Source organism: Euleptes europaea, chromosome 18, assembly GCF_029931775.1.
Source record: "Euleptes europaea isolate rEulEur1 chromosome 18, rEulEur1.hap1, whole genome shotgun sequence".
Classification (NCBI taxonomy): Eukaryota; Metazoa; Chordata; class Lepidosauria; order Squamata; family Sphaerodactylidae; genus Euleptes; species Euleptes europaea.
Window position 1 is genome coordinate 16,660,413 of NC_079329.1, and position 11,469 is coordinate 16,671,881.

The following is an 11,469-nucleotide window of genomic DNA, read 5'->3' on the forward strand; positions in this document are numbered from 1 at the left end:
CAAACAACAACCACCCACCCAAATAAATAGACTGCAGTCATCCATGGTTATTTTCCTTTAATTAATTCAATAACATATTTTTAAAATAGGGAGACTTCAGAAGGATCTGTGGACTGTCAAAGGCAACTACTATAGGAACGATAAGCAGTTCCTTCAATTATTTTTTTCCTTTTGAGCCATTCCTTACTGTTCATTTTAGGCTTTAGCACAATGATGTAACACTTTGGGAAAAACATGCAACCCAACAACCCAGCACTGGAGGCTAAGATACAAAAGATCTCCACAGCTACTGTGTATTTTCCTTTGGTGCTCAAGTAGGTTGGAACAAAGAACAACCAAACACTGCAAAAGAACAACATGCTGAAAGTGATCAACTTGGCTTCATTGAAACTGGCTGGTAACTTCCTGGCGAAGAAAGCTATGATGAAACTGGCAACGACCAGGAAGCCCATGTAGGCTGAGCCAGAGAACAGAATAGTCGTGGACCCCTGATTACATTCCAAAATAATTTCTTCCATCACTGAATGCATGTCAGCATCTGGGTATGGGGGAGAGGTTGTCAACCACACTGCACAAATGCCTATTTCGATAAAGGAGCAGAAAATAACAATGGAACTAGCTATTCTTTTCCCCACCCATTTCCTCATTCTAGAGCCTGGCTTGGTAGCCATAAACGCGAGAACCACCGTGGTAGTTTTGGCCAACATACAAGAAACAGCTGTTGAGAAGATTATGCCAATGGCAGCATGGCGAAGGAGACATGTCTCATTTCTAGGTCGGCCAATAAATAATAATGTACAGAGGAAGCCCAGCAGGAGGGAGATGAGAAGCGTATAGGTGAGGTTCCTGTTATTGGCTTTGACTATGGGAGTGTGGTTGTGTTTCACAAATGTTCCTAGTACCAGAACCGTGATGAAAGAAAATGTTAACGTTCCAGTGGCTAGACCAATGCCCAAAGGTTCTTCGTAGGACAAGAAGGTTATAACTTTGGGGATGCATAAAACATGGTCCTTATCTGGATAGTAATCATCTGGACATTTAAAACATTCACCTATGTCTGAAAAAAAAAGTAGTCATTATACAGAAGTACCATGCTTTAGTATTGTTTAAGAAATAACTACAGTATTCCATTCTGTAATGCTCTTGTGAAAAGTAGCCATCTGTTCAGCGTATAATGGCAGGAATTGTACACCCTCGAGGCAAAATAAAGAATGCAAGGAAGGAAGAGTGATGTCAGATTCTTCTTGCCTGTCCATAACAATAACAACTACACTTAGTCCTGACTAGGGGTGTGCACCCAAAACAAATTCAGTATTTTTTTTTTGGATTTGGGTATAATACATGCAAAAAAAATTGGCAAATTAAAAAAAAAACCTAAAGAGCTTTAAAGAGCCATTTGACAGCAGCCAAAAAAGCCAAAAAATGCCCCCCAAAACAGCTTTTTCAGCTTTGGCTTTTTTGGCTGCAATCAAATGGCAACTTTTTTGGTTTGGCATATCCAAATGCACACTCCTAGTCCTGCCCCTAACACATTTTTCCATTGACAACTGATGACAGGATGTACATTTCACACCAACCATTTCCTAAGCATGTCAAAACATGACAGAGGTTTTGCTAGATGTTGTAAAGAAGAAGTGGCGAATTGGATACAGGGCTGCAATTTTTCACAGTGATCATGTCTTTCTTGTGCTGTGTAGCTCCACCCTGAGTTTTCTTTCAAGAATGAACGTCTCTGTAGGATTAGGCTGGATGTGGTGACAAAACACCACCTTGAGATGTGCACAAGAAGTCAGTACAATGTAGATTACTGTCATCTACACCTTTAGGAGTGTGTGAGCAAACCTATTCTACAACAAAAAAGCACCAGACATTTCTTTATCTGAACTACTGGAACTGGGCTCTGGAAGTGGCCATGAGATCTTAATGCTGAAATAAGATATGGCTAGTCACTAAAACAGGTTATTTTATACTATGACTGAGAGCCTCAGTAAAAGGGAGAAACTCTATTCATCCTGAAGACATATCTTTGTTCTTAAAATATTGCCAGTATTGCAGTGCAGTGACTATGTGGCATTTTGTATTTTTCTGCGTATTAATTAAATGAACCCTTTATTATGCTCACATGTATGAGCACACACAAACACACACACAGACACACACTGCTATGCAGGGTTGCCAAGAATCATCACAGGCCATCAGAAAAAGATGCCCTTCAGACCCCCACCCCAAAAAAACCTAGTCCCAGCCCAAATGTCATACTGATACAAACAACATCACTTTTCAAGATCATCAGGCCCCTTGAACACAGCTCCAGAAGTATGTTCTCCTAGTCATTTTCCGTCATGACAGCCCTACTCCGATGGAACAGCAACCGACATTTCAACTATCGACAAAAAATGACGTTGAAGCAATAGGTTTAAAAAATCTCCATGTGTACTCTGTTTTTGACATACATGTTTCTTTGGCTCACACCCTGATAACTTTGATGGCACTACAACTCTCACCATTTTGGCCAGATACCATCCCTTGTGAACATGGAGTGCAATCATAGCAGCAGAATGGCTTCCCTTCTTTCTGCTTCTTCCTGTAACCTGGATAACAGTTGTCATTACACACAGAAAGGGGCCGTACCTAATACAATGGATGAAAGAGGAGAATGTTACTCTTCAGATGAATGACATTGGAATCTTTAAATTTCGGGAGAGAATTTTCGGCAAGCAATCAGATCTTGTAATTTTCTCAAACATAATAGTTGTTGAGCCATACAATTGTTGAGCCATACAATGTTCACTTTCAGATTAGACTACTGCAATGTGCTCTATATAGGGTTACCCCTGAAGATGCTTTGGAAACTGCAATTGGTCCAGAACACGGCGGCTAGACTAATGACCAGATTTTCCCGTTTGGTTCATATCACTCCAATCTTGCAGCAACAGCACTTGCTCCCAATTAGTTTCTGGGGCCAATTCAAGGAGTTGGTTTTGAGTGATAAAGCTCTAAACGGTCTGGGACCCTCATGCCTCCAGCCTCTCCTGATATGAACTCTCTTGCCCCCTTAGGTTTACATCACAGGGCCTACTGCAAATGCCTGGTCCAAGAATAGCCCTTTTTGTTATCAACTTGGGCAAGGGCCTTCTTGGTGGCTGCCCCTGCCCTCTGGAACCAGCTCCCTGAGAAGGTTCATTCCCTGCAGGACGAATTAAGGTTCCAAAGGGCATGCACGGCTGCCTTGTTTTGTGCAGCATTTAATCAGCTAAGAGAATGACAGCCCATGCCTGACCTGAAAGGACAAAAGTCCTTTGGAGGCCAGGAAAGGACTGTGCCTTCATGAGTGGCACGGCCACTGGCAACCAAGCCACTTACACTGTCCAGGTTGGTATGGATGCCAGAGGGGGGGCCTGAACACCGGTCTCCCAGCACTGCTGCAGCACTGCCACCCAGGGACACCAGCTGGGCCTTCCGCCAGCTTCCCACCAGTGCAAAGCCCTGCACTGGCATCCAGGGGGAGCATTCCCAGGGCATGCCGGGGGCGGAGCTGCCAATAGGCAGCTTCTTGTCCCCTTTCGCTACCTATATGGTTGTGTTCATTTTCAGTTATGATGGGAAGCTGGCACAGCCACACTGTTCTCAATGGGGCAAAATGCCCCATTTAAAAAAGAAAAAGCCTTCGAAAGGCTTTTTAAAGCCTTTCGGCAGTTGGGGAACGGTTTTCGAGGTGCCACAGCGGCCCCGGCTGCCGAAGGCTCAGGAATGGGCTGCCAGTGAGCTCACTGACTGTCCGGAATTGTTCCAAAGCTGATGACAGATTGAATTTTAATTAGAATCTGTTTTATTGTATTTATTTGAAGTTCTAATGCTTTGTTGTGTATGTTATGAACTGCCCCAAGTCCTCTGTTGAGAAAAGAGTGCGGGTTATAAATCAAATAAATAAATAAACAAGTCTAGCACATTTCTGAAAGTGTCTTCATTCAAGTCGTACCTGGTTAAACCCACTGTGCCACGTAATGGCATTCTCGTTGATGGTGAGTACTTGGTCTGCAGGAGTCTTGGGATCTGTACTTCCGACTTTCACTCTAAGAAAGGACTGGTTTGGGAATGTGAGCCAATTGAGAACATCAAATCCTGCTACTAAGTTCCTGTTCTTGTCAAAAGAAACGTTGTCCCCCGCACTGTTGTTAAATGAGACTCGTCTCAGAAAGTAGTGGAGCTGGATTCAAAAGGAAAACATTTTTAAAGGTAAACAGAACCTTTCCCGCCGACTTAGAAATATCTGCCCTTCCTGGATATCATCTTAACTTTGTACTGAATATAACTAGTAGGGTTGCCAGGTCCCACTTCGCCACCGCCGGGAGGTTTTTGGGGTGGAGCCTGAGGAGGGCATGGTTTGGGGAGGGAGGGACTTCAATGCCACAGAGTCCAATTGCCAGAGTGGTCGTTTTCTCCAGGTGAACTGATCTCTATTGGCTGGAGATCAGTTGTAATAGCAGGAGATCTCCAGCTACTGCCTGGAGGTTGGCAACCCTACCTATATGGTTGTGTTCATTTTCAGTTAGGATTCCTTCTCAAATGAATTTCCTGTCAATTTGACAAAATATTCAAGTATACTGCCAGAACCATACAAACACACAAGTGCCGATAGCCAGAACCGTATGTCAGTGGGTGTTCACAGAATGTGGACTTTCTAAATGGTGATGTATTCCATTCCCAGCACATTTGCCAACTAACAACCACACAGTTAATACATGAGCCAGCTGGAGATCTCCTGTTATTACAACGGCTCTCCAGGCGACAGAGATCAATTCCCCTGGAGAAAATGGCTGCTTTGGAAGGTGGACTCTATGGCATTATACCCCACTGAAGTCCTTCCCCTCTCCAAACCCCACCTTCCTGAGGCTCCACCCCCAAAATCTCCATGTATTTCCTAACCCTGAGCTGGCAACCCTAACCAGCTGTCAGGTTCAAATATTGAGATCCTAACCTCCCACAACTGCTGATTTTTAAGCTTTGTCCTCGATCCTTCTATCGTTGCTCTGCTTTGGGAGCTGGATGAATACATGGCATGTAAAGCATGGGCCACAGCATAAACAGCATTGTAGAGGCTGTAGCCTTGGCCAGTGGTCATTTCAAAGATATGCTCAGGGAGGTTCTCCAGTCTCTCCTCTCCAGTGCAGCCCTTCATATTCATATTGCTCAGAACAGAATCTGGAACAGCACAGTCAAATGCGTATAACCAGAAGTCCCTGATAAAACCATCTTCCTTGACACCTGAAGGCTCTCTGCTCTTCAGAAACTGTTGGAAACCACGAAGTTCATTGGAGTGAATTGCCATTGATACGGCACCATGCAAGGTTTGTATATCCCAATTCCTTCTATTGGGAAAGAATTTTAACTCCATCTGGGCTGTCAGAATCCACACTTTACCTTTCAGCCTTTGTGTGATGTTGAACCAACTTAGCAACCATCTGAAAACTATCATGGAGTGACTGTCTCCATAGAAGAGGAGTACATTGGCTGTTTTGTCTGTGGGTGCATTGTGCAGTTTCACCCACCATTTCTCAATTTCCCCCCAGTTGTTAGCAACAATTAAACTGGAACAGGATTCAATGAAAGCAAAACAGATGCCATGTTGGGAAAATACTGGATACACCATCTGCACAAACCATTCTGATTTTACACCAACCACAAAAATGGCTCCAACCCATGTCCATTTGAAATGGAGAAGCAATTGGAGAATCCCCATGTACTGATGAGTTTCAGTTGGGACCATCTGGTAGAAGGAAGGGACTTGGGTATCATCGAACATCACTGGAGCAGAGCCATACAAGAGCTAAAAATAGATTTTTAAAAAAGAAAAGAAACACAAAAATGAAACTGTTATATGCATATGTACTCACTGATGCAGCGTAATCAATATACCTAATTTTCAACACGGCCCCATCGGTAGATACTTAAACCTAGAGACTGGAGCCAGGAATGGACAAGACAGATACCCAAGGTTTGCAACAACAACAAAAAAAGGGTTAACCTCCCCCCCCCCAAAAAATAGAAGCAGGGTCTGTAGCTTTAAGAAACGAATGCCATCTCAGTGGGCATTGTGGGGTGGATGGGCGAACATAACAGTTTTTCCAGCTTTCAAGCTTTGGTTTCTGCATGTTTGTAAATAAAGCATATACTGCAAAAAAGAAAAGAAAAAGTCTCCAGTCCCCTGTCTCCTCCAAATAAGATCAAACCAAGTACATCTTTTCAAAATTAAAGAATCATATGTATTGCTTACACACACACGTACATACACAGAGAGTTTTTTTATTTATGAGCAACCAGTAAATTGTTCAAAATTACATGAAATGTAGTCTCTCTGTTTCCATACTACAAAGTCACATCTGGAAGGAAAGGGACAGTATAAATGCTGTCACACCACACATACATCATACCTGTGGAACCCTGTAGATGTCCAAAACATTTGTTATATGGTGGGAGTTTTCTGAGCCAAGTCCCTCAATGATAGCGGTGACTTTGTCTTGGATGTCACACTTGTAGTTTGGGACGGGTCTGTTCCTCGTGGAAACAAGTTGCATTGCAGCATGGTACGTCCACCTTGCACTCAAATAGCTGTCATAGATATTGAATCCCAGAGTTATGTTAGGTAGAATCTGCAGATTTTCATTTATTTCCTTTATTGCAAAAACCAAAGCCAAGATGTGCTGGTAATTTTCAGTCATTACACTACCAAAAAAAAGATTTTCATTAATTTTCAGGGTATAAGCTTTCAGGAGTCAAATCTCCCTTCATCAGATACCATTTTATACAACACACATCCATTTCTTTTTTTAAAAAAATTATTCATTTTTAGAGGGGACAGAAAAAGAACGGGACAGAACAGATAGGGAAAATTTCAGTATTGTGTCCGTGCCCAGGATAACCTGTCTTCGTCATCTTACCCCAGAATGATATCTCTAATAGCAAATATTAAATCTAGCATGTCATTTGCACCTCTTAGATACATCATTTCTATTCTCTATTTCATCCATTGTTACTAAAAAGCTATTATAACTGCGAACTTCAACTGGCAACTGATTCTAAATTCCCATTATAGTAAATCTGAGCCCAATATTAGAAGCACTAAAATCACATCTGTCTAGCATAACTTAACTCTGATCGCACATATCATGAACATAATCATATCATGCATATCTATCAAAGAATGGTTGCCATCTCTGCTTGTAATTGCAATCATAATAATAATAATCAATCAGGCAAACATGCATCCTTTTCATTACAATAATTGACAATATTTCAGGATGAAGTCAGCCTTTTCTAGTATGATGTGCCTGTGAATGCACTGACATGTGTGGAATGGCCAGATTTTGGAAGCTAATTAGGCTTGATACTTGGATTGGAAACCACCAAGGAAGACTCTGCAGATGAAGGCAATAGACAACCACCTCTGCTTCTCAGACAACCCTTGCTGGGGTTGTCCTAAGTCTTTTGCAATTTGATAGCACATCCATCCATACACAGAGCAGTCTTCAGACTTCTGACACCCGCAGTGCAATTCTGTGCAGAGTCACACTGTTCTGAGTCTACTGACTTCTTAAGTCAATTGACTTAGAAAGATGTAACTCTGCATAGAATTGTACTGCAGATCTACTATATCAGGAAGGTCTGCATTTCAGGTTGTACCCATTTGTCTAGAGCACCCCATCAGAAAGCCCTATTGTATGTGCTTGCAAGATCTCCAAATGAATGGGCCTGATCAAAGAATATTCTCCTGTCCCTCTATGGAGATTACCTGGCACCTATCATGCCATTTTATGAGCCAGCGTGCTGTAGTGGTTAAGAGCGGTGGACTCTAATGTAAAGAACAGGGTTTGATTCCCCATTCCTCCACGTGAAGCCTGCTGGGTGACCTTGGGCCAGTCACAGTTCTCTCAGAGCTCTCTCAGCCCTCCTACCTCACAAGGTGTCTGTTGTGGGGAGAGGAATGGAAGGAGAGTGTAAACCGGCTTCATTCTCCTTAACAAAGGTCGAGAAAGTCAGGATATAAAAACCAACTCTTCTTCTTCCATAGAATCCAGAGTGGGTAGGGGCAGATTCCATGGTTGAGACTCAGAAGTGGGGGAATAGTAGGAGTAGGTTTAAAACAAGGTCTTGCAGGACAGCAGATGTGCAATCCAGGCCAATCGGCACTGGGTTTCAAACCTACACATTCTATTCAAATATTATACTTCTAACTGGACCTCTAGTGCAAACTTCTTGAAGTTTCTATTTTTTCCATTAATCAATTAAATTAATAAATAATCAGTTATGCCACTGTTCTGAGGCTGCAAATCCTAACAGTTTACTCGTCTAGCCAAATCCATGAGACCCAGTGAAAGTTCTACCTCTTATGTTTCTATAATGCATTTCAAGTACACTTCAATCACAAAATTGCATCTTGGCCCCTTTTGAGAAGCATCGTAGCAGAAGGGATCAGAGTTCCAGGGCTAGAATGCATCTTAAAATCCTGATGGTGTGAACTTCATTGCTTGAATTGCTGCCTACGCCTACCATATAGTTGGCCTCTTTGTGAAAATAACCTAGAGCATGGGGGGAAAACAATCCTTACATCCATTCTTCAGATAATATTCCACCAGGTCGTTTTTTGAAGGATTTTGGAGTTGTGAGAACAAATGTCTGAAAAACAATGCCGCCGATGATGAGATCTCCTGGTTGGTAATACTTGTGGAGGATCGGATGAGGGTCCCATACCTCACATTTAACACCATGAGTCTCGCTCACCACATGAGGCAGGAGCAGCACAATGACCACTGCTATCATCACCATTCTGAGTACAAATCCTCCCTTTGATTCCTGTATTCGCACCTATAGCACCCTCACTAAAGTCTCTGGGATTGCTATGGCCTGACTTGAACGACTGGTCCATCTGCTGACAGGCTGGAGGCAGGATTATGTACAGCATCAGAAATCAAACTGATGTATCTTTGTTTGTATTTCATCCCTACCTCGTTTTACACTGGAAGAAGTTGTATTTGTAGTCTCCGCCATATTTCCGTGTCACTTTTGTTATTGGATGCTGGAGCACCACAAGGGATCTAGCAGCTGGCAGAATAAATTACAGCCCTTGAAGAAATTTCAGGAGGCTCAGGTCAAAGTTGCGTACTCTCTGTGGTATTGCTGAGATTGTACTAAACTATTATCTTCCTCTGAGTTGGATAGCCATGACCAACAGCAAAGCCAGCAATTAGACCTTTCTCTGGCATCAGAGTGGGAATGCAAATTGTTAGACTGTTCTTACTGTCCTGTGTGAGGATATGGTAACATTGTTAATGGCTGTGATATATTGCTTTTCCATTGGCACCAGGCTTTCCATCTACTCCTGTCATAAGAGCATGGGGTACATCATCACTTCCTTTTTACAGTGATTTATGTAGTAGTTCATAGTATTCTAGATGGCTACAGCAACTAGGCATGCTGGAAACGACACAGCAAACATAGTGAACATAGCATGTTGAATATAAGTGCACTCAAGTTGAGATGTTTATGGGCAATCTAAAATGTCTGTAAGACTGCTGTGTTCTCCTCATTTCCCTTTCCCAGAGGATCAGGGAAAACAAAATTGTGTTGGGATAACCTCTTGCTTGATCACTAGGGTTGCCAGGACCCCCCCATCCTCTGGCATGAGGTTTTGGGGGCGGAGCTGGGGTGGGGATCACACATACACGTGCGGCGATCATATCACTTCCAGTATACACCCTGAAGTGCCACATCGTGATGGGCTAGCATTTGGGGGGGGAAGTTGGGTGGTAAAGTGGCCCATCACAATGCTTCACTTCTGGGTATAACCAGAAGTGATGTAATCGCATGGGTGCATCCATGCATGGGTGCGATCCTCGCTCCTGAGTAATTGCCCATCAATCCAAGCAACCAGCACCAGATTCACACTGCCCTTTGAGCACTTTTACCCACCCCTTTGGACTGCATGGTTAGCCTTGGGCATCTCACATGACGTTGCCTTATACTGAATCAGACCCTCGGTCCACCAAAGTCAGTATTGTCTACTTATACTGGCAGCAGCTCTCCGGGGTCTCAGGCTGAGGTCTTTCACATCACCTACTTGCCTCGTCCCTTGAACTGGAGATGCCAGGGATTGAACCTGGGACCTTCTGCATGCCAAGCAGATGCTCTACCACTGAGCCATGCCCCCTCCTCCAGCATCTGTCTTAAAAAAGTTGCAGTCTTAAAATTCTGATAGTACTAATGAATGAATAGTGAGCTTCATTCTTTGAACTTAGACCAACAAACCAGACAGGAAAGCTTCAGAAAGTTTAGCTTTTATTGAAAAAGGAAATAGTTCTCTTTATGGTAAGGTTAACTACAGAGTTTAATTGCACTTCTGTGCAATCAGAAGGGACTTCAGCCTGTCACCAGTTATGTGCTAGCATTTGGGCAAAACTAGGTTTTTGCCCAAAAGGAAGCGTGACCGTGGCAAAGCACTGATGTAATTTCCAGCCGTGCCGTAAATTACATCAGTTGTGCTGGCAACGCTAGACACATCAATGAGGATTACAGGAGGTGGCTGGGTGCATGGAACAGGGTGCAAGGCAAGGTGAAAAGAGCCTATCCCAACACAGCTTCATTGAATCTGATCCACTGTGCAGAGAGAGATATTACTGTGCACTCCTCTCTATAAAACAAATGCAGACAGTACAGAAATTTTTCAGCCCTGAAAAATTATTCCACACTAGCCAGATAATGCAAGAAGGAGAAGGAGGAGGAGGAGTTGGTTTTTATATGCCAACTTTCTCTACCACTTAAGGAAGAATCAAACTGGCTTGCAATCACCTTCCCTTCCCCTCCTCACAACAGACACCCTGTGGGGCAGGTGGGGCTGAGAGAGCTCTAAGAGAACTGGGACTAGCCCAAGGTCACCCAGCTGGTTTCATGCGCTAGAGTGGGGAAACAAATCCAGTTCACCAGATTAGCCTCCACTGTTCTTGTGAAGGAGAGGGGAATCAAACCCGGTTCTCCAGATCCAAGTCCACCACTCCAAACCACCCTTCTTAACCACTAGCCAGTCTGGCTCTCAACACTAAATGTCTCGGCAGACATTTAAAAAGTTTTTTTAAAAAAAAAAAACACGAAATGTCTCTTTACTCTGTGAAGTGGATTCAAATTCCCACTTCACCCATAATTCAGTTGCATTTAAAAGGCTGTGAAAGCCATTTGTTAGCACCCATAGTTGTGAATATGAAAGGTTGGTTTTACCAGGTGTTAAAGGGATAACTAAACCAGACTAAGAGACTTTGAATATTTGTGTTTAATAAGACCTCATGAGTTGGGTTTGTCACATCATCTCTCTGCCCATCTAGATATCTGTCTGGTATATGAATGGAATTTGGATTTTTAAAAGTTGTGCCAGTCAGTGCTCATTTCCTGACATTATGCCAGTTTTAAATTCTAAATTCAGCC

The 11,469-nt window shown here is 43.0% G+C and overlaps 1 protein-coding gene across 1 annotated transcript; it reads right to left on the reverse strand.

Moving 5' to 3' along the window:
* Positions 1 to 116: 116 nt before the first annotated feature.
* LOC130490546 (vomeronasal type-2 receptor 26-like) lies at positions 117 to 8,823 on the reverse strand. The gene is made up of 6 exons (XM_056864369.1): positions 8,606 to 8,823; positions 6,432 to 6,723; positions 4,979 to 5,827; positions 3,980 to 4,207; positions 2,505 to 2,631; positions 117 to 1,057 (listed from the first exon to the last, which is right to left on the reverse strand). The coding sequence occupies exons 1-6, from the start codon at positions 8,821 to 8,823 to the stop codon at positions 117 to 119; spliced, it is 2,655 nt and encodes an 884-aa protein (XP_056720347.1).
* Positions 8,824 to 11,469: the final 2,646 nt, after the last annotated feature.

What these genes read in the sequence shown, in the direction of transcription:
- LOC130490546 (XM_056864369.1), bottom strand. Translation starts at nt 8,823, where the DNA reads ATGGTGATGATAGCAGTGGTCATTGTGCTGCTCCTGCCTCATGTGGTG. An exon ending in ACATCTACAGGGTTCCACAG is followed by an intron (nt 5,828 to 6,431) that starts GTATGATGTATG and finishes ATCTATTTTTAG; the next exon opens with CTCTTGTATGGCTCTGCTCC. An exon ending in AAAATCAGCAGTTGTGGGAG is followed by an intron (nt 4,208 to 4,978) that starts GTTAGGATCTCA and finishes TTTTGAATCCAG; the next exon opens with CTCCACTACTTTCTGAGACG.